At 35.3% G+C, this 22718-nt stretch overlaps 2 protein-coding genes across 5 annotated transcripts in view; both read left to right on the top strand.

Moving 5' to 3' along the window:
- The first annotated feature begins 3189 nt into the window (after positions 1-3189).
- Positions 3190-10301, top strand: LOC140816277 (glutamate--cysteine ligase, chloroplastic-like). Of its 4 annotated transcripts, none has more exons than XR_012114520.1 (16): positions 3190-3317; positions 3899-4248; positions 4719-4869; positions 5115-5222; positions 5330-5422; positions 6174-6257; positions 6443-6511; positions 6579-6649; positions 6774-6842; positions 7450-7543; positions 7636-7725; positions 7813-7893; positions 8106-8198; positions 9380-9463; positions 9622-9691; positions 10068-10121. XR_012114520.1 is itself a non-coding variant. In XM_073175419.1 (16 exons), the coding sequence occupies exons 2-16, from the start codon at positions 3914-3916 to the stop codon at positions 10154-10156; spliced, it is 1578 nt and encodes a 525-aa protein (XP_073031520.1). In that variant the 5' UTR covers positions 3190-3317; positions 3899-3913; the 3' UTR covers positions 10157-10301. The 4 variants fall into 4 exon arrangements, 3 of the variants coding, with proteins under 3 accessions (XP_073031520.1, XP_073031521.1, XP_073031522.1); XM_073175419.1 differs by having other exon boundaries at positions 9383-9463; positions 10068-10301; XM_073175420.1 differs by having other exon boundaries at positions 3193-3317; positions 3905-4248; positions 9383-9463; positions 10068-10301.
- An 885-nt stretch (positions 10302-11186) lies between these two features.
- The window catches only part of LOC140815943 (lysine-specific demethylase JMJ17), a 34180-nt gene continuing 22648 nt past the window's right edge, over positions 11187-22718 (top strand). The window contains exons 1-8 of the mRNA XM_073174987.1: positions 11187-11343; positions 11481-12861; positions 14335-14392; positions 14942-15064; positions 19459-19516; positions 19662-19798; positions 22357-22515; positions 22614-22700. Coding sequence (XP_073031088.1) covers positions 11522-12861; positions 14335-14392; positions 14942-15064; positions 19459-19516; positions 19662-19798; positions 22357-22515; positions 22614-22700 — 1962 coding nt within the window. The 5' untranslated portion in view covers positions 11187-11343; positions 11481-11521. The remainder of the gene's footprint in view (positions 11344-11480; positions 12862-14334; positions 14393-14941; positions 15065-19458; positions 19517-19661; positions 19799-22356; positions 22516-22613; positions 22701-22718) is intronic.

Genomic DNA, 22718 nt, shown 5'->3' with positions numbered 1-22718 from the left:
ATTTAGACCCATTATAAAAAAACATGAGAATTGACATTAATGCGTGTCTTAATTGGTTTAACTGAATTTTAAAATTCAAAATCGAAATTGAACCGAATTAACCCAATATTTTTCAACATGAAAAACGAATTATTGAACAAACCAAATCGGATTTCTGAAATACTTCGGTTCGATCGGTTATTTCAATTGAGTCGATATTTTGCTTACCTCTAATCATTAAAATATTTATTTTTCTATATAAATATACAAAAGATATTACACATCAATGTAAATTATAAACCTAACATAACATCCTAATTCCTAGGTAATATAAATAACATATAAACATGATTGTACAATATAAATAAAGTAAGTCTCTTGTGAGACGATCTCACGGATTTTATCTGTGATACGGGTCAATCCTACCGATATTCGCAATAAAAAGTAATATTTTTTCATGGATGACTCAAATAAGATATTCGACCCACGAAATTGATCCGTGAGATCGTCTCACAAGAGTTTTATGATATAAATATACTATCGTTACAATATTGGTCTATATTATTTTACCCTAATGTGATGAAATAAGTAGAGATGTAAAATCAAAGTTACCAAAAAAAAAAGTTTATGATAAATGATATATGTTGATAAAATATATGAGGTTTGCTGTCGTTTTTAAATAATAAATTAATTTTGTGTATTATATTGTAATTATCAAAATACCCCACAATGTACAACACTCACAAAGGCCTTATAAAGACCAAATTAATTATATATATTTACATTAATTGTATAATAATTAAATATTTACAAGCATACTTATTAAACAATACAAATTAGATATATTAAATTGATGAATTCAAAATATTATTAGAAATAGAAATAAGAAAATTCTGAAACAAGTAGTTGTCCATGTTTACATTAATTGGATAATAATTAAATATTTACAGACATACTTATTAAAACAATATAATATATATAACTTAAATTGATAAATTCAAAATATTATTAGAAATAGAAATAAGAAAATTCTGAAACAAGTAGTTGTTCAATGATATGAAATAAAATACATGAACTCTAAATTAGTAAGAGCCTTGCAAGTTCTTCAATGAGTAAAGACAAATCAAGAATTGTAGTTTAGTAAAGAATATTTTAAGCAACAGATAAATTAAGAAATTTAGTCAATATTTATTACTAAGCAATCATGAATAAAAGAGACGATGAACCACTCAAGTTTTACGAATAAAAACACGTACAAAAAAAAATCGATATCATGATCATTATTTGATAAAAATTATCTGTCATAATATTTTTAAAAAACGATGAAAACAAACAATATATACATCGTGAACAATGTATATTCTATATACATAAAAGCAAAACTATTTATATAACAATGTCATCTAACAATTCACAAAAAAAAAAAAAAAAATCAAATTATTTTCTCTATGAAATAACTTCATTTTCCTTGCTATAATAACAAAAACACCCATAACAAGGAAAAGTTATCTTGAAATCTGATTTCATAACAACACAATCACTTCAAAACACATAAAACTTGCAATACAAGAAAATCCCAAATCAACAATGTCATGATCGAACCAAAAAACCATATTAAAACGAAAGAAAAATAGTACAAGAACAGTCTTAAATCAATCGATAGTTTCCATGAAATACTCAACATTTGATGTTTCCCCTCGCGACGGACTTAGTAGGTGCCATTGGTTTGTATTTTCATGAAAAGAAAAATAAGGAACGTGTTGAACCAATTGCGAAGAACGGGTGGAAAAAGTTGGATATAAAGATTAAAGTGTTACACGTGACTAACAGTCAAAACTTAATTATAATAAAAACACGATGAAAGATCTCTATCACTCGAATGTATTTTGAGGAATTCACAAGTTGATATATTTGGAGTTCCATATGAAATTTTAATTTATGACAAAATCCGTTCCGGTATAGAAAAACTCCACGACTTGTTTTGAAATAATATATTTGGGTCTATCTTTTTCTCAATTAGAATTGACGACATAGCGAATATTAATTTGAGTTTAGAGACATTATCACATTAAATACCAATTAACTACAAGTTTTTAAATTAGACTTTTAAATTATTTAAACTTTATAATAGTAGAATTCATGATGAAAATGGTCAATTATATTATTATTGATAGAAAAATGAATTTTGTACTCATTTAGAATCGATAAAATAATCCGGACGAGCTATGGAGGAACAAAATTATTTCTCCATTTTCAATTAAGATGAATGAGAAATTTATTTAGTTTGAATTTTATCAAACAAAAAGATTAAATAAAAAAATTATGTATATAATAATTTATATATTAAAAAAATAAAATCACATGCGTGTGATTTTTTGGATAGTTGGCCGAACGGCCACGTAATTTATGCCAACTCTATTTGTGAAACGGTGCTCATTTTATGAAGATGCATGTCTCTTGATTAATTTTATTTATTTTTATTTTTTTATAAATAAGACTACTCATTTGTGTTCAATACACTATTTTTTCTCATCTTCTCATTTCTATGTTTAGAGTTTTATATGCGAGTTTTTAAGCATTAGCATTTAAAGCCCAAATTTTCAAGATATAAAATCTTGAGTTTGGATTTTTTAAACTTATATAGTTAAATCCGAACTTTAGAATTAAATCTGAGAATTGTCTTATAGAATTGAGTTTTTTAAACATTTGTGCGTAAATTTAAGTTTTATAAGATTTAAATTTTTGTAATTGAATTTTTAAGTTTAACACTTAGAATTCGAAATTAGAAAGTTTGTATATCATCTTGATAGTGCTATAATCATTTTGAAAGTTCGTGTGACTTTGAAATTTATATTGCTGTTATTTTGACGTCTAGTAATTGTCTCTTGAGAAACAAATTACCAACAACTATGAGTACCAAAATAAAAGAATATCGTTTTAAAAAATAAAATCAGACTCTTACTTCGACTATTTTCTTATATCTATTTGATTCAATCATTTCTATCTCGACATTTACCAAAACAAATAAAAGAAATACCAACAATTATTCTCATGGAAATCATTGCTAATATAATAATTATGAAAAGAAAGCAAAAGAGGACCCACCATAATGAGTGGATACCGCCGCAGCCTGTACCTCCCCGAGGCCCATCTTAATTTTTTTTAATATATATATATATATATATATATATATATATATATTTTTTTTTTTTTTTTTTTGTTTTCATTAGCTCTTCAAGCAATTGTTGCATTGAAGAAGCGAAGGAACAACAGCTGTGTAGGAATCTTTGGGAACGGCAGCACTTCGGAGAAGCCAAGACTCGAGCTTTTTGCTCTTTGTATGAATCCTCGCCCCTTCTGATATTTCCTTATACTGTTTATTATTGCGTTGCCTTTCCAAGATTCAATTTTGAATATTCTTCATATGTTCTCTCAAGCTTTCTTTAATTTGTATTTATTTTAATCTCGTATGGAGAAGATTCTTGCTTGTGGGGTTTAGTTTAAGTCCCTCTTTCTATTATCCAGTATCTACCGGGAAAAGAATTATGCAATGGATTTATGAGCTAGAATTGAAAGCTGGAAAATGAAGTCAAATGTCGTCCAAGCACCTTGCGGTGCTTTTAAGATCTTTTTTCTGAAAATTTAAATCCAATATCAATTTCGCACACCCATTTGTAATGTCCATGGACAAAATCTCCTTTTAATGGCTATCTGGGGCTTAATTTGGTCGTTTAATATCTGGGCATAACCTCTCGTAATGTCTTTGTTTGAGTGAAAGTATGTTTTCATCAAAATCATAAAAATTTGTGCCATTTTATGATTGTTATCTTTCCAGTAGATATCTATATGCAGACTTTCTACCTCGAAATGGTGAATATATAAGTTTTATCTAATGGTCCTGTTTGGTCGTTTGCTAAAGTTTCAGCCTTAAGACATGGCGATGATGTCCCAATCTAGCTCATCACGCTGGATATCTAATGAAATACAGTGTAGAGTTGGACATAATGGAGTTAAAAGCAGTGTTAGCACAATGGAGGCACCGAAAACGAAGGAAATCTTCTCTGGTTTACGTCCACCTTCTTGGAATTCCTTAAAGGCAGCACAAAAATCGCGTTTAGATGTCTCTGGAGCAGAACTTTTTCGAGGACATCGATTTATTGTTGCTGCAAGTCCTCCCACTGATGATGCTGTTGTTGCAGCAGAGCCACTGACCAAAGAAGATCTTGTAGGTTACCTTGCTTCTGGCTGCAAGACGAAGGAAAAATGGAGGTTCAACTTCTAGCTCTTATTGGTACTTGGATTCGGTTCATCTTTTCTTGGAAAAATATTTATTTTTCACTGCGACTATTGCTAACCTTAATTGTAATCTGGTTTTTTGAGATATTCAGAACTCAAAATGGTTCAAATTTTGGTTCGTTGTGGACCTTACATATCCTAGTTAACTGATTAAGATATATTAGTTTGCATCCAGATGCTGCAGATCCCCACTCCCCAACCTGCAATTTATGATTTCTTTAAATTTCATGGCTTATGACTTTTTTAGAGTCTTTGAAGGTCGAGTCCAATTTTTCTGCTGGGAATCGCCTGGCAGTTTAATCTGGGTTTGTTTATCTGCAAGGAGTAAATTTTAGCTGTTTTCCATTGTTTACTATTTGTTTGTGGGTACACGCGTAGACTATTTTATATTCTGGGCATCTCAAGGCATGTAAAGCTCCCGATTTTTATTTTTGACCATGCAGGATAGGGACTGAGCATGAAAAATTTGGGTTCGAAACTGGAACTTTACAACCCATGAAGTATGAACAAATAGCCGAGATGCTTAATTCTATTTCCGAGAGATTTGATTGGGATAAGTTAATGGAAGGTGACTACGTTATTGGACTCAAACAGGTATTATTTTTTCTTGGTCAACTTGTGGATATATTTTTCTTTGTTTTTTTATGCAGTGTATAGTTCATTGTGGCAACACTATCTAGTTTCTAACAAGCATTTTATCACATTTTCCATGTTCACGTTGAGCTTGTTCCATTGGTCCTTAATCTCAAAACGCCTTTCATTTTGGAATAAACATTGATGTTTCATTCATTTTTCTCCAGATTAAATTTCTACCACTAAATTTGACCATCTATTGGTAGGGAAAACAAAGTATCTCCTTGGAGCCCGGTGGCCAGTTCGAGCTCAGTGGTGCACCTGTTGAAACTCTGCATCAAACATGTGCTGAAGTTAATTCACATCTTTACCAGGTTCTTTTTCCGTGAACTTTATGCCTTCAGAAAATTCATTGTAACAATGATAATGAACCAGACTAGAGTGATTTAGTATAATATCAGTTTTTAAATGAAATACTCAGGTTAAAGCCGTTGCAGAGGAGTTGGGGATTGGATTCCTAGGAATTGGCTTTCAGCCCAAATGGAGACGTGAAGTTATTCCAGTAATGCCCAAGGTATTATCTTTACAAAATCACACATTTTATGCTAATTTAATGCAGACAATATTCATTTTCCAATGGAACATTGTGTCTGCCCAATTCAATGACCAATTAACTAGCCTATTTTTACCCCTCTTACTGCTTTTGGGCCTTAAGTAGGGAAGTAGGGCACTCTTATCCTTTCTCTATATTTACATTCCTTCTCAGAAAATGCAGGCTTTCCATGCAGCAATAATGCCTCGTGTATGAGTTGTTTATCATGTGGCAATTGTACACGTGTCAGTTGCAATTGATAATACAAAATGACCTTACACAATACAAGAAAAGTGTACATTTAAGCATAAATCAGATTTCAATTTAGTAATTTCTATGATTAAAGGCAGTGGTGTGCAATAGGTCGGTTCAGTTATTTATTAAAATTAACTATACAGTTTGTATGTTTATTTGTGTAGATATTCGCTTCAAATTACCATCCTTATCACTTGGTGTCAAACTAGAAAACATTTAAATGTTAAAAAGGCCACCTAATAACATGTTTCAGATATAAATACGAGAGCATTAAAGAACCAGAGAAGTTAGGCTATTGAAGTGACATTGTCTTTCAAATGACTTGGTATGTGTTTCAATACTCTGTGTGGTTCTTTTCTTTCCGTTGCTTACAAAATTTTCGTTACATGTAAATTTGCTTCCAATCTTTTCTTGTGTATGATTTAAATCTTTGAAATCTATTAGGTGCTACGAATACTGACAAAATATTCTGGATCAGGGAAGATACGAGATCATGAGAAATTACATGCCCAAAGTTGGGTCACTTGGACTTGATATGATGTTTCGAACTTGCACAGTCCAGGTAAGGATAATGCTAATTTAAAACAAAAATACCAGAAACTCTTTGGGCTTAATGCAACATATATATATATATATATATATATATATATATATATATATATATATATATATATACTTGCTCCAGTAGGGTCTCAACTGCCATTTGTAAGATATTTTTGTTATTCTTTGTAACTTCATATTTTACAGGTCAATCTCGATTTTAGTTCTGAAGCTGACATGATAAGGAAGTTTCGAGCTGGTCTTGCCTTACAACCTGTAAGTCGGTTGTTTCTGGTATTGGAATATTCGGTAGTTCTCTGGAATTAACTAATTTGTGGAACAGATAGCTACGGCAATATTTGCAAATTCGCCATTCACTGAGGGAAAGCCAAATGGTTATCTTAGCATGAGAAGGTAGTTATATATTCCTCTACTATAAGCCTCTTCAATATCTATTCTCATTTTCCAATTTTTCTGAACATTTGTCTGGACTTTTAAATTTTCATGAAATTTAGTTGACAGTTCTTCTTTCTTACAGCCAAATTTGGACCGATACTGACAATAACCGAGCTGGGATGCTGCCTTTTGTGTTTGATGACTCTTTTGGGTGAGTTTCTTCTTAATATACATCCCTGTGAGGATGGTTTTACCTCGACCAGCATATACTCCCACTGCCTCAAAGAGACCGCGAATCTTTCCATTTTGGATTAAGCTTGAGATACCCATTCCCTCAGAACTTTTTCAACAGACCTTTTCAAATTGATATCTTGGCCCTCGTCTATTTACAGATCGGGAAATAAAAAGCTTTGACAAACCTAGGACAGGTTTATCTAATCTTTACCATTGATCGACTTCAATTACCAATTTATGACATTCACTACCAGCCACCATGACAAAGTGAGCTTTAAACTAAAATCAACTGCCGAGGTCCGTTATTGCTGCTGAGTCTATTACCGTTGTGCTGGAAATAACACAACTTACCCTTCTGTCAAGGGCTACAACATTTATAGTACAATTTCCACAACCTTCTGACTTATATCACATCCTATGTAGTGGTCACCAGAGTTTTTTGTCAATAATGTGTCATGTCTGCCATCGCTAGGTCTTAGATTTGTTTTCTATTATTCGTGAGGTAGTGTTTTACCACTGACAGTATTTTGCCTCACTAATGAAAGAAGTTGCATTTACTTGTATCACTCCATATCTTGTTACAGGTTTGAACGATATGTAGATTATGCTCTTGATGTGCCAATGTACTTTGTCTATCGGAAGAAAAAGTACATTAATTGTGCTGGGATGTCCTTCAGGGTTATTTTCTATCTTTGATTCTATGACTATAAATCCACATTTTATCTGATTCTCCGCTACTTTTCTAAGTTTTTATTATGAATCTACCACAGGATTTTATGGCTGGTAAACTTCCTTGTCTTCCTGGTGATTATCCTACTCTAAACGATTGGGAGAATCATTTGACAACAATATTTCCTGAGGTTGGCATCATTGGATAGGGTTCACCATGCCTTGTGCCCATCATCTTGATCTTACTGATGAGTTTTGGCCCTTTTCTCCTATCTCAGGTTAGGCTTAAAAGATACTTGGAAATGAGAGGTGCTGATGGAGGGCCTTGGAGGAGGCTATGTGCTCTACCTGCTTTCTGGGTATATTTTCTTTTCTTATACTTGCAGTGCATGTGGGTTTAGCGGAATATAAGCAAATGTTTATAATTGAGAAGAAATATTGGGGGAATGTTGAACAAATTTATGCTCTTGGTGAAGAAGTTTTCTCACTTTTCGAATTAAGAATAGGTTCAGTTCTTGTAAAATCACAATTTTGGTTGGATTTATAAGCTCTTATGAATTTTGAATTTCAGGTAGGTCTCCTCTATGACGAGGTCTCTCTACAAAATGTCCTGGACATGATAGCTGATTGGACTCCAGAGGAAAGACAGATGCTAAGGAATAAGGTAAATGTGGACCAAACATTAGTTATGATATAAATTAGTTTCTATCACAGAAAAAGAAAAATATGGTAATTATAGCATACTTGTTTTATTTGTATCTTTAGACTTCACCATTCAACATGATTGAGGCATGACCTTTTCTCTTTATCTCCTCCTTTTGTGGCGAGAACAGAGAGATGCCAGGCTCTACAATAAGTAAAGCATGTATGGCGAAGGGTTACCTGTTTTATATCTGCTTGAGATGTGATAGGGCAGAGTAGTCTGTTATCTATCATCCGCAATCTCAATAGTTATGAGTACGATTTTCAAATCACCTCGAGGGGATTTGAGGAACAAATTTTTCTGCCAGTCCCAAATAATAAGTGAGCTAAAACCCTACTTAATGATCATCTATACCTATAGACCATGATCTTTATGGAGTTTTATTTAGAATCTTCAACTCATTTCTTTAAAAAAAATGGAATTTTTTTTTACTTTGAATATCGTTATTCCAGTATACCTATAAAAGATCAGGTTTAAAATAAAAATTTTGTGAGACAGACTGATTGTACTTCAACAAAACCAAAAAAAGTAAGACTTGCGACAAATTAATTAAATAATGGAAAAAGAACCATGGATCGATTTTAAGACGTAGAATCTCTTGTCGCTTGCCTTTCTTCACTGCCGTCTTTCGCTGATGTTTGGATTGAAGATTTTGCGTTGAATTCTAAATTCTTTTGTTTTTGATCCATGATTTCTGCTGCCATTGCCACCATTTACTCTTTTTTTCCTGAAACAACCTGTTGAGGTTTAGGCAGACCCCAATCTATGGATGCGTAGTGGAGCAAAATAGATGGAATGGGGTCAATGGTCAACCCCAATATCTAGATGCAAAAACTACTAGAGACCGAAAAAACAGAAGTAGAAGGGGAAACTAGAGTGGAAAACCCCATCCAAGCTGCAGTCCTAACAAGATAACTTGGGTCTTTAACCATACAAAGCCTGGTTAGGGATAAAATGACTATTTGCTACAACAAAGTTGGATGGAAAAGATGGGAGGGTATACTTCCGATGGCTGGAAACTCCCCGCTCCTCCTAGGAAGAAAGACTTTTGGTGTGGGGAAATATGCTTTCTTACTATAATCTCTGCCCATGAAGATTTCTGTAATAGCCATGAAGATGCCCTTCTAATTTGTACTATTTAGTAGGTACCAAAGAGTGGCCTCAAGACACCATTTCGGGATGGACTGCTGAAGCATGTTGCCCAAGACGTCGTGAAGTTGGCAAAGGTTTCCGAATAGTTTTAAAGCAATTGCTTCTCTATGGTCAATTTTAATGTCATTGTTTTAGTAGTCTGCATTGTCTATATATATAGTAGCGACAAGCTCATAATTACTTGCTGTTTGAGATTAGTAATATCTCTGTCTCTCTATATTTCTCCATATAGGATGGCTTAGAAAGGAGAGGCTTTAAGGAGACTAATTTCCTGAATGAAGTGAGTGAAGTGGTTAAAACTGGTAAGCTTGCAAGTTCATATTTCAAATATATTTAGTTGCATGGCAAACTTTTATTTCTGAATTGAGTAGGTTATATCACGGTTATGTTACTTGGCATGATCACATGGGATCCATGGCTGTAAACTGGAGAATGAAATTGTTACACAATCTATGCCGGGAAATTAAAGAAAGTGACCCTAGCTCAAAATGCCCCCTCTCAAAAACACCTTGAGATCATCTAATTTTATTTCCAAAAACGAGTTTATCGCCCAGTGTTGGGACAAGAACATCCTCCAGTTGTATTTTCTGCTTCATTTTTTTAAACGTCTATCACTATGTCTTTGAATATATCAATTTTGCTTCGTATTTCATTTTAAAAACACCACACCCCATGCAGGCATAACACCAGCTGAAAAGCTCCTCGAACTGTACCACGGGAAGTGGGGACAAAGCGTTGATCCCGTTTTTGAGGAGCTGCTATATTGAGGAGGAGGCTCAAACTTAGCTTTATCGCATGTTCATTTAGCTTTATTTCAGCTGATCATGAAGAGAATCTTGTGCACGCTTTAGTATACATTTCCTATCGCGGATCCTTTATTTATTATTATTATTATTATTATAATTATATATATGTTATGATCCATTCTTGTTTATATTTTTGGGCTCTAAATTTCCTACACGACCACGACATCTGTTGAAGGTGGAACCTGAATTGAATCATCTGGATGTGATTTCATCTACGGTTTGACTGTCTGAAAATTTGTTCTCTGTGAAGTGTAGTTACTTATTATATAGTGTTTGGTGTGAGAGTTAATGGGATTAAATGTCAAATATTTCAAATCATACATCGGATATTTAATCATATACAACATCCAAAGAATCCACTTTATCAGTGTTGCCGTAGTCTAAGCTAATTTTTCTATCGACTAATTTTCTTATTATCAAACGTTAAAGATGACAAGTAATGATATATTTAGATTTTTTTCAAGGGAATCCCCTAGCTTTGCGGGGTATTTTTTTTTAATTTCTGTTAACTTTTTTTTTTTTTAAGAAAATGACCCGCAGCTTTGTGGGGTATTTTTTTTAACTTCGGTCAATTTGTTTTTTTAAAAATGACTTTTTCACGTGTGTTTTTTAAAAAAATTGACCAAGGCTTTGCAATGCACATAGACTTGAGAGATATGGTCAACTTTAATTTTGTCGGATGGTATGGCTTTTTCCTTCTTTTTTTTTCGTTACAAAAAATAGAATGTATAAACGAAGATATAGAAAATGTATATGGCTTGACTTGGGAGGTCAACGATGATAATACTATTATATATATATATATATATTTATTTATTTATATATTATTTTAGTTAATACTATGGAAATTAATTATTTAAAAAATGACATTGTTGGGGGCAATTTGCCGAAAAGCCGAGTTTTATTTTTGTTGAGAGAACGGAAAGCCGAGTTGATCCAAGTAAACTTGGCGGTTCAAACCAGCTTTACAGTTTTTTATAGGACAATTTTAACCCCACAAAGGACCAGATTTCAAAACCCTAAACCGTCAAAACCAACTGCCTTCCAAGAAATGACAACGAAGACTTGGGTTTTATTCTTCCCCTTTCGCATGTAATTCTCTATTCGGAGATTGAGATGCGCCAGAAATCTTTCTTGTTTGTTTAAAGGTACATTCACAACCCCCGTGGTTGTTTTTGTTTCATTTTAGTTTGCTCCGTCATCCTGGTTTCACTGTGATGTTTTCGAAGATAAGTTTTTCTTCTGTGGATATGTATTGATTTTTTTTTAATCGTTTTATTTGTAGTTGGAGTTATACGTGTTCTTTTTGGATAGTTCGAAAGAATTATGGGGAAAAAGAGGCTGGGTGAAGAGAAAAAAAGGGTTTTAATGGGTGGCTGTACTGATGATTTATCAAATAGTTTGGGGTCAGGGAACGTGCCCGCAGGGCCAGTGTTTTATCCTAGCGAGGAGGAATTTAAGGACCCTTTAGATTATATAAACATGATCAGGCCAGAAGCAGAGCCCTACGGGATATGTAAGATTGTTCCGCCTAGTAGTTGGAAACCCCCATTTGCCCTTGACATGGATTCCTTCACATTCCCTACGAAAACCCAGGCCATTCACCAGTTGCAAGCACGGTGTGCTTCTTCTGATCCCAAGACTTTTGCTTTAGATTATAACCGTTTCTTGGAGAAGCATTGTGGTAAGAAGGCAAAGAAACGTGTTGTGTTTGATGGGGAGGCATTGGACTTGTGCAAGTTGTTTAATGCAGTGAAGAGATTCGGGGGTTATGATGCGGTTGCTAGGGCGAAGAAGTGGGGGGAGGTGTTTAGGTTCGTGCGGGCAAGAGGGAAGATTTCGGAATGTTCGAAGCATGTGTTGTCTCAGTTGTATTGGGAAAATTTACATGACTATGAAGAGTATTATAATCGATTGAACAGACAGAAAAATAAGAATTGTAAGAGAGATCTGAATTGTGGGAATAAATGTGAGACGAAAGATGAAAATTTGAGTTATAAGAGAAGACGAAGAAATAAAGAGGGTGAGAGGGTCGAAGTTCACAAAGTAGAGGAAGATGAGCTTGGTCAGATATGCGAACAGTGCAGAAGTGGGTTGCATGGGGAAGTTATGTTGTTGTGTGACAGGTGTAATAAGGGTTGGCACATATATTGTTTGTCGCCACCTTTAAATAGGATTCCTCCTGGAAACTGGTACTGTTTTGAGTGCCTGAATTCAGATATGGATAGTTTTGGTTTTGTGCAGGGTAAGCAGTTTTCACTAGAAGGTTTTAGGCGTGTGGCTGATCGGGTGAAGAAAAAGTGGTTTGGCTCAGCGCATACGTCACGGATGCAATTGGAACAAAAGTTCTGGGAAATTGTGGAGGGTTCAGTTGGTGAACTGGAAATTATGTATGGCAGTGATTTAGATACTTCTGTTTATGGGAGCGGGTTTCCTCGTGCAATTGACAAAAAACCATCATCTGCAGATGTCAACATTTGGAATGAATACAGCACTAGCCCATGGAATCTCAACAACCTACCTAGGTTACAAGGGTCGATGCTTCGATCTGTGCATCATAACATTGCCGGTGTCATGGTACCTTGGCTTTATGTTGGGATGCTATTCTCTTCATTTTGCTGGCATTTTGAGGACCACTGCTTTTACTCGATGAATTACCTCCACTGGTACGTTACTGGTCAACTCCATAAAGTTCGGCTAAAATAAAATCAGGGGAAGTGCTAGTTTAGTTTTTCCTTTTGTCAATATCTATCAGTATATATACTGAAAATAAATGAAGGATTTGTGCCTCTACTGGCATGCAATCGAATAAATCTAGAAATTTAGATATGAAACTTATGTTGGAAGTGCTATCTACGTTCTTTCTTCTTCAATACCCGCTGAAGCAAGGAAAGTGATTTGTAACTCACAGATGAAGTACGTGCAACACATGATATATTTTAATCCACTTTTAATCAATTTTCAAATAGACTAAATAGTGTTCTAATTAGCTTAAAAACTCTCTTTAGCAAAGACATTTCAAATATATGAGAAAAAGCAGTTGCTTAATTTTGCGTGAATCCTGCTGATACATTTTTCTGACATCAGATAACAATAAGATACCATAATTTTATTAATCTTGAAATTTGTATTTGGTGGGAGAATTTATGCACATTAGAGTTGTGCCTTACCTTTTTCCCAATGAGATGGTAACATAGTATGACTTTTAAGAATCGTTCAAGATGAATGAACTCTTCCATTTCTACTCGGAGGTATTTTTTTAAGTTATCAATCACTTAAATATTTTATCTTCAACTTTAGACCCTGTCCAAGAATGATTCTTGTTTCAGATAGTGATACTTGCTCGGTTAATGGTTAGAGTTTTTTGAGGCATATTTCTTTGCTTGACACTTGCTACAATCCACATCTCTCTGTAAAATTAACGATTTCTCTGCTTTTTATTTATGACACTGCTGCATAATGTTTACTTGCATCACATATAGCCTTTTCTGAATGTATACAAAATTATCGGTTTTTGCATCACAAGTGACTCAACTGATTCTATTGAACCATGAAAGTTGAAACTATTTATTTCATGTTTTTCTCCTGATTTATACCATATGGCATTGATAAGTTTGTAGATTACAACTAAGAACTTGTCTTAAGCTAGTGAAATTATTAATGCAGCATACAAAAAGAGGCGTAATCATTTATTGCTCCTTTTATTTGAGATATAGTAACTTTAGCAGGGACAAAATCGTATTATTCTTATTTGAAGCTTTCAAGAGATCTCATTGCATTGTGTTAATGTTTCATTCATGCTATCGAAAGCTTATGAATTGAATATGTCAGGCATTACTGAAAATTTTTAGCGCGAGTATGTTTAAGTGTTGCTGACAAATAATATCCAGTTTTTTTAAATTTTCAACATTTTGTAATTTTCCGATTTGATCAATTGAACTAAATTATATACTAGTTCAATGTATTTATCTCTCCCGTTGATCGCAAAAAATACACGGTGGTTCATAATTCCACTTGATCTATATGTGGACCTTTTTCCTTTGATATTATATTTTACATCAGAGTACGGATTTGATATTTTGAACGTGGATTTGTTTTTTTAATACCACAACAAGACTCATTTTTGTGTATCTTTTAAGGGGAGAGCCAAAATGTTGGTACAGTGTCCCTGGTAATGAAGCTCAATCTTTTGAGAAGGTATTTCTTATACATGATTACATTTTTTTTCTCCTCTTGCAGTTGATGAACTTTGTTTGAATTGAGTAGCGTGTCGTGCATGTAATTATGGTTAAACTGGTTAACTGTCTCGTTCATCCTTAAGATGTTACTCTCTCTATGTCTATGACTCTCTCTCTCTTTGTAAATTTTAAACAATGACAAGACAACACAATAAGGATTGATATTTTCTTTTATTTTTAGGCCCTGATTACTCCATTCATTTCAGTGTTAAGTTTTCACATCACATTTTACTCGTTAATTTAATCTTTTGTCATATTACTGATTGCAACATGGATTGCCTTTTGTTCGGATGTCTCGTCAATGAATTTACCTATTTACCTAATAAGTACATAAATACCAATTGTTCCAGTGTAATAATTGTAATAATTTAGAAGGTTAAACAATTTTAGTTTTGAACAATGTTTGGTCCTGTATGTGCTTGTTTGATAGATACAAACCTGTTTTTAGTATTTTATTTAATCCCTTGGTCATAAGCATGCACATTACTTGCACCTCTCTTTTAAGCAGGTTATGCGAGATAGTTTGCCTGATCTGTTTGAAGCACAACCGGATCTATTGTTCCAGCTTGTCACCATGCTTAATCCATCTGTTTTGCTAGCAAAAGGAGTCCCAGTCTGCAGCATTTTGCAGGTACACCATTTTAATGACTGAATAAAAAACCTTTGCATTTCTCTTTTGTAAGGTTTAGCAGAAATCATATTTTTGTTTGACGAAGTCCGAGCTGGAATTTACTATTGCCAGTAATCTAGTCAACTTTATAGAGAACATAAACTGGTGTAGACCCATGTGTCGAGTTTGCATCAACATATTGCACATTCTAGCATTTTAATTGTTAAAACTTTGAAGGAGATCTATAAAAAAAACCCTAGTGAGAGAAATTTTTGAAAAATGCTCTCTTCACCTCCGCTCCCCATATACCTTCCTGTTTTCAATCGGCATTCTCACTTCCTGAACATCGACGATTGCATTTTCACCCTGTCGCCGGCGGCCGATCGCCGTTGGCCATCTACCATTTTCCTCACTTTCTCTCTCCTCGCCCTAGTCACGTTTCTTTCTTCACGGGAATGCCTTCTCGTTGGAGGGCTTATTTATCCAGTCATTGGTATCAGATCGCCAGAGTTCTCTTGTTGTTTTTTCGACGCTAATCATCATCTTTTTCATCGGCATGAAGATGAATGCACGGACCAGTAGGAGAGCACCTTCTGTTCTTAGGAATCCTGCCAGGGATGAAGTCATTAATATGGAACATAAGTGTTCACTCTGAGATTGGGTAATGGAGGCTTCTCGATATGGTGGTCTGAAAAAATGAGGAACACAACTTATTTGCTGAATTTAGACCGAGAAGAGGCAAGCTGGCTCAGTCTAAGATTCAAGGACTTCATCAACAATCCTTATTCGGGTTCGGGCTTCTTTCAGTATAGGGGCAGGAACGCGGTCTTTACTATACAGAGATTCTCAAACAAACGTGGACGGTTCTTAGAGGTGACCAAGTTCAGTATGTAGCGCATAAAGCAGATCACAATTGTTCCCAGCGGCTATAATTCAGGGGGATGAAAAAACATCTCGAGTACTTTGGTAAAGCTACTGTCAGGGAATCCTCAGAGGAAACTTCATCAACCTCCAAAGCTCCAGGGCCGGACGGTTTACACTGGCCTTCTATAAAAAGTGCTGGGATACAGTCAAAGCAGACTTAATGAAGGTTTGTTTACTGAATCTTTTGATGGTGGCATTGTTAATGGTATTACAAACGAAACCTACATTGGCCTAATCCCAAAAAACAAGAAGCAATTAAGTTTAAAGATTTTAGACCAATCAGATTGACAACGAGTATGTATAAGATTTTGGCAAAAGTCTTGGCGAATAGGTTGAAGAAAATTTTGGGCAATACAATTGCGGAGAACCAGTGTGCATTTATTAAAGGAAGACAGATTATGGATTGCTGCCTGATCGCAAATGAAATTGTAGAGGAATACGGCCGGGAAAAAAAGAAAGGATGAGTGTTTAAAGTTGATTTGGAAAAGGCATACAATAAAGTCGATTGGAAATTTCAGGATTTTGTGCTGCAAAAAAAAGGGTTTGGACTAGATGGAAGTCGTGGATCAAGGGGTGCGTTTCCAATGTTTCCTTCTCGATTTTTATCAATGATAGACCAAGGGAGAAATTTCATGGGGAGAGATGCCTTCGATAAGGGGATCCATTATCCCCGTTTTTTTTAACTTAGTGATCGATGGTTTGGGGCGGTTGGTAGACAGGGCCAAGCCAGTGCATGAAGTACGAGGATTGGAAGTAGGGAGAGACAAAATTGAAATTTCACATATCCAATTCGTAAACGATATCTTGTTTTTTGTTCAATCTGAGAGGCAAAGCGTGGTATTGGGACTAAATGTCTTCGAAGATGAGGTTGCTTGTATGACATTAACAATCGGGTGCAAAAAAAGAATTGGCCGATCAAGTATCTCGGGGCTCCTTTGGGAGGCGACCCTAAGGCTGTTGACTTTTGGGAACCCGTGGTATCCAATATGTCTAAGAAACTATCAAGTTGGAAGAAGTCATTTCTCTCAAGGGGAGGTCGACTTATGTTGATTAAGTCAGTGTTAAGTGCAATGCCGACTTATTACACGTCTCTCTTCAAAGTGCCAATTGTGGTGGCGAAAAGAATGGAAAAATTGATGAGGGATTTTTTGTGGGATGAAGCCCAGCTGACGGGGAGACGCATTGCCATGTCGTTGGGTGATCAAGTTTGTAAACCAAAAGATAGAAGAGGACTGGGTTTGAGGAATATTTGTTTGATGAACAAGGAACTTCTTGGGAAATGGTGATGGAGATGGTCAGTGGCCCCTGGAAATTTATCTCACGTTCTTACTTGGCTTTTTTCATCATTTGATTAGGGCGGTGCTAAAAAAAGGGAATATTATTCGTTTTTGGGAAGAAATTTTAGGGGAGGGGTCTTGTCGTTCAAAGAACGCCTTCCATCTCTGTTTCACATTTCCATCTCAATTAACAAACCGATAAGTTCTTTTATAGATGTTGCCGATCTTCGAGTCAATTCTAACTTTCACTGGATGTGCGTTTCAGGAGAGCTTTAAATGAGGTCGAACTAGGTGAATTCAGCACTCTTTTAGGGGTATTAGATACAATTAGGTTGGAGCGGGGCACAGATGATTTTAGAGTTTGGCTGAGGGATTCTTCCGGGTTTTTCTGTTCGTTCTTTTGTAATACAGGAATAATGGGAACTTGGAAACAGGGATTTTTCCGGGTTTTTTTCTGTTCGTTCTTTTTATGGTTTTTTTCCCTGGTTCCAAGTTCCCATTATTCCTGTATTACTATAATATATGGAAGATACTGATCCGCACAAGGTTTAAGTCTTCTCGTGTATAGTGGCTTTGGGGAAACTGCCGACTTGTGATTCGCTGCAAAAACGAGGACTACCTGTGCCTTATGCCCGCAATGATGTAGTTTATGCTGAAAACAAGAGGAGAATCAGGACCATCTTTTGTTGCATTGTTTTTTCTCAAGTGGTATATGGACAAAAGTACTACAAGAGTTGGGTTTCGAATGGACCTTTCCAAGAAGAGCACGAGAAATGTATCTTATGGAGCCAGGCTTCCCCACCGGGAGAAGGAAGATGAGTTTTTGGTATTTGGTAATTCATGGCACCTTTTGGTCGCTTTGGTTGGGGAGGAACAATAGAATCTTCACAGATACAGCGGAGCCTTTGGACGACGTATGGAATGTCCCTATCCCACAAAAGGTTCAAATTTTCTCGTGTATTGTGGCTTTGGGAAAACTTCCCACATCAGACTCGGTGCTAAGAAGATGGCCAACTTGTGCTTTAAGTCTGCTATGGTGTATGTTATGTCAGGACCACGAGGAGACTCAGGATAATTTGCTGCTACAATGCTCTTTTTCACGAGGATTATGGACTATGTTGTTGCAAGAGATCAGATGTTGTTGGGTATTTCCGCACAGAGCACGAGATATGTTCATTATTGAGCCTGGTATTTCATCGTGGATATGAGTAAAGAAATTCTGGTATGTGATCGTTCATTTTTTTTGGTCAATCTGGCTCGAGAGAAATAACAGAATTTTCAACGACTCGTCCGCCACTGTCAATGAAGTTTGGGAGATTATCAAATTCAGAGTTGCGGCATCGATAACAAAGATCAAAGAGTTCAGTCATCTCTCGATATCAGACGTCGTTAGAGATTGGAATTTTGTAATGTCTTGACAAAAGTGAATTGGTTTCTTTTAGTTCGCGGATTACTCATCCGCTTCTTATGTAACACGAACTAATTATTATATAAAATTATTGTTTCCTATCAAAAAATAAAATAAAATCAGTTCCATTATTTTAATAAAATCTGGTTTCATATAAAAAAAAAATTGTTAAAACTTTCCATTGTATTTTTTGTAATTGGATTAACACTTCGTGGCTTCAAGATGCTAGTGGAAAATGTAAATTGCAATCTCTTCTTGCATTCTTTTTTGTAAATATGTTTTTGCTAGCTGGATCTGGTTCAGCTAGGCGACTGAGGTTTATTTATTTAATTATTTTTGTTTGGATGTTGATTGCTGTTTACTAATCTTATCTGAAAATATTTTCAAGCTTCAACTGCTAGATTACGTCAATCCATTGGTATTTAACTAGTTTTTTATTGTTATTTATTTTTATTGATCTTGTTTGAAAATTTTGAAATTTGTTCAGTTGCTGGATTATGCAAATGCATCATTAACTGATATTATTCTTTAAACTGTTGTGAACTAACTTCCAGAACTGAGCCTTGTACATTGGATTACTATCTCTCCTCTAAACAGTTATTCTGTGGTCATCTTGATGTTTTTAATCTGGTGCTATTGATAAGTCTCACGATTCAGACCAAGTTGCTATGAGTCTTAAATATTGAGGAAATGAGGCTGAAAACTTCATACATTTCATCCTCATGTTTTTCTTTGGATGTATGTTTTTCCTTCATATTTCTTTTATGCACTTGTAATTGATTGCATAATGATATTGATTATGGCAGGAGCCTGGGAACTTTGTTATCACTTTTCCTCGGTCTTATCATGGAGGCTTTAACTTTGGTTAGTCAAAACTGGCATTTTACTTCTATTTTATGAAGATTTAGTGTTCAAGTCTTGGCATGTACGTTGCGCACCTTGCATAGTGCACATACTTTATTTTGGTGCATATATATTTGGCATTCCTGAAATCCACTTGGAATGGCAGGTTTGAATTGTGCCGAGGCAGTTAATTTTGCTCCTGCTGATTGGCTACCTCATGGAGGTTTTGGAGCTGAGCTTTATAGACATTATCATAAAGCTGCCGTTCTATCTCATGAGGAGCTTCTGTGTGTGGCTGCCAAGGTTTGGCTTTCCTCTTTAGATTTCTCATTTGTATGATATATTTCTCAGTTGCTTATTTAAACTTCTTAATGATGGACTGGGGTGTCAGCAGACATATAGTTCAACTAATAAAGGTAACGTGGACTCAATAATTGTATTTTATCTTGAATTTACCATTCCTACATTTAAAACCTGTCTCAATGGTGACTTGAGCCTTTAAAGTGACGAAGGCTGGTGCTTGATGATATGTGCCTTAACCCATGTCAAGGCATTCGGATGAGTCTAGTTGAGCCATATGCTCAGACAATCACATTTTGACTTTTAACAATTATGATTTGGTCTTGTTCTTGATAATATTCGCCTTTTCAGTTTGCTAGTAAGACCAAGGATGTTGCAATTATACCCTATCCAAGCTTCAATGCTCCTCTCATTGATATCACCACACCATCGGATCGCTTTTTTGAGATGTGTCGTGACCGCCTCATTGCTCTGTTGCAGCCTTGTGTTCTATATACATTTTCAGAAAAGATTCGAATTGTTTTTGTAGCCCTTGAAAGTCCCCCATAACCATTGTCTCTGATTCAAGTTATTACGTGCCAGTTATGGATCATGCTATGGGGTGTTGGACTGCGGAATCCACCAATTCAGGGTTAATTCCCTTCTTGTTGGATTTATAACTTTTACCACCTATGGCGAATAGAGTGTTAGAGGCTCATTTAATAAGAGAACCTTTCGATCTTATGAAAGTTATTCTGAAAATATCAAAATCTAGAAAATTCAACAAAATAAGGATAACTAAAATCTGGAAAATATCAACTAAACAAGGAAATAACTGAATTATCTTGCTGCTCAATCTTCAGCCTTGAACTTTCCGTGTGTTGCACAATACATTAACTGTTGTGCTGACCATGACATAGTTGAATAGTCTCAGATTATACCTTTAGCGAATGAGAAGTTTACAATGAAATATATATTTGTTGGGGCAATTTGGTGCTTGGAAAAACAAGAAATGGAATGCGGTATTCTTATTTAGTGCGGAAGCTGAATATCACGCTCTTTATCCTGCAACTACAGAGCTTACTTGGCTGAAAATTCTTCTAACTGAACTCAGTTTTGATTCAAGAAAAATGGGTCACTCTTCTACCATAACACCAAAGCTATGTTGATCACAAAAAATTAAGTGTAATATGATCAGATAATGCATGTTGAGCTGGTTAGGAATTACATCAAAGATAATCCAGATTCTGTCAGGATAAAGGTTCCTTATGTTAAGAGTGAATACCGACTAGCTGTTAAGAATTATGATGATTCATGTTGTTCTTAGTTGTCCATTCTATGTAACACTATTTTTTTTTATAGGAAACAAAATTTATTAATACTAATAAAGTAAAAGTCTTACATCAGTGGACTAGAAGTCCACTAACATTTAGTTTCGCATCATAAAATAAAACTTAACAATCTAGCGATACACATATTCCCAATTTCTTATCAAATCAAATGAGGAGACATTGTTGAAATCCTTGTGGTTTCCAATCCACGTAGCCATGTTGATACTGATTTTACATTGATCTGAATTTGCTTCAATATCTTCAAAGATTCGTCGATTTCTTTCTAACCACACCGTCCAACAAATGCAGTGCACAACGGTTTGCCAAAAAATTCTTCCTCTACTACCGTTCGGCTGTCCTAAATCCAAGTTGAATATGTCTTTTGTTGACTTTGGTGTGACCCAAACCAATCACAGCTCTTGCAAAGCTCTAGCCCACAAAGATAAAGAGAACGGATAATGTATGAGTAAATGATCTTGCGTCTCCGATTCGATTCTGCATAAAACACACCAATTGGGACTTATCATAATACCCGGACATCTTTGTTGAATAATCTCCGAGGTCGGTAGCTTACCCAGAGCGGCCTTCCAAGAAAAAATCTGGATTTTGATTGGGACTGGATGTTTCCAAATAGCATGGAATAGATTAAACGGTGGGAAAAGAGCATCCGGGAAAAAAGATGCATAGAAAGAACTGACTGAAAAAGTACCTGACGAGTCCCCACTCCACTTAACCAAATCGTCAACTCCTTCGACTAATCTAACCGACTCTAGTGCACCTAGTAACTCTGCCAACTGTTCAACCTCGATATCTCTCACCGCCCTTCTAAAGTGAAAATCCCATGAAATATTGGACGTTAAACTATCAATAATGGCAAAAAAAGATATGGGCAAATTGTGGAGTTCTGATAAACGAAACAAAGCTGGAAAGGACTCTTTGAATGATAATTCCCCCACCATCTATCCTTCCAAAATCTAACTTCGTTTCCCCCTCTCACGACAGTAGAAATTTTCATTTTAAAAGTTGGGTATATTCGGGAAATAAACTTCCAAGGGCTTCTAAACGTGGTGTTCCTTGCCAATCCCGCATCCCATCCATTATCTTGTAACCCATACTAACAATTATCTTCTTCCATAAAGTCCCATCTTCAGCTTTGTGCTCATAATTTTGTTATCATTTGTTACTATGATACTATTGGATTTTGGTCGTATAGGGTTTTTGTATTTTTTATGTACCGTTTTCTCTTTGCAGAATGACATTGATGCCAGATTATCAGCTTACTTAAAAGCAGAATTGCATAGGATATATGATCGAGAAAAAACTTGGAGGGAGAGGTTATGGAGAAATGGAATCACTAAATCCTCCCCGATGGTGTCACGAAAACGGCCCGAGTATGTTGGTGCGGAAGAGGTATGTATGACGTTTGAAACGCCGGTTGATTTTTCGTTATCTCTAGTTTAGATTATTAGGACCTTGCTGTTGATTTTTGCCCCTGGTCTCTTTTGAAGGATTCTATGTGCGTCATTTGCCAGCAATTTTTATATCTTTCAGCCGTAGGTTGCAACTGCAGACCATTGACATTCGTCTGCTTAGAGGTGAGTGACAGCGATTAA

Source organism: Primulina eburnea, chromosome 16 (assembly GCF_022965805.1).
Source record: "Primulina eburnea isolate SZY01 chromosome 16, ASM2296580v1, whole genome shotgun sequence".
In the NCBI taxonomy this organism is placed as follows: domain Eukaryota; kingdom Viridiplantae; phylum Streptophyta; class Magnoliopsida; order Lamiales; family Gesneriaceae; genus Primulina; species Primulina eburnea.
This window is presented reverse-complemented; position numbering and strand designations above follow the sequence as displayed.

Coding starts and splice junctions, on each gene's coding strand:
- LOC140816277 (XM_073175419.1), top strand. CDS start 3,914: ATGGCGATGATGTCCCAATCTAGCTCATCACGCTGGATATCTAATGAA. Junction 6,650..6,773: donor GGTTATCTTAGCATGAGAAG/GTAGTTATATAT, acceptor TCTTTCTTACAG/CCAAATTTGGACCGATACTG. Junction 8,199..9,382: donor GACAGATGCTAAGGAATAAG/GTAAATGTGGAC, acceptor ACTATTTAGTAG/GTACCAAAGAGTGGCCTCAA.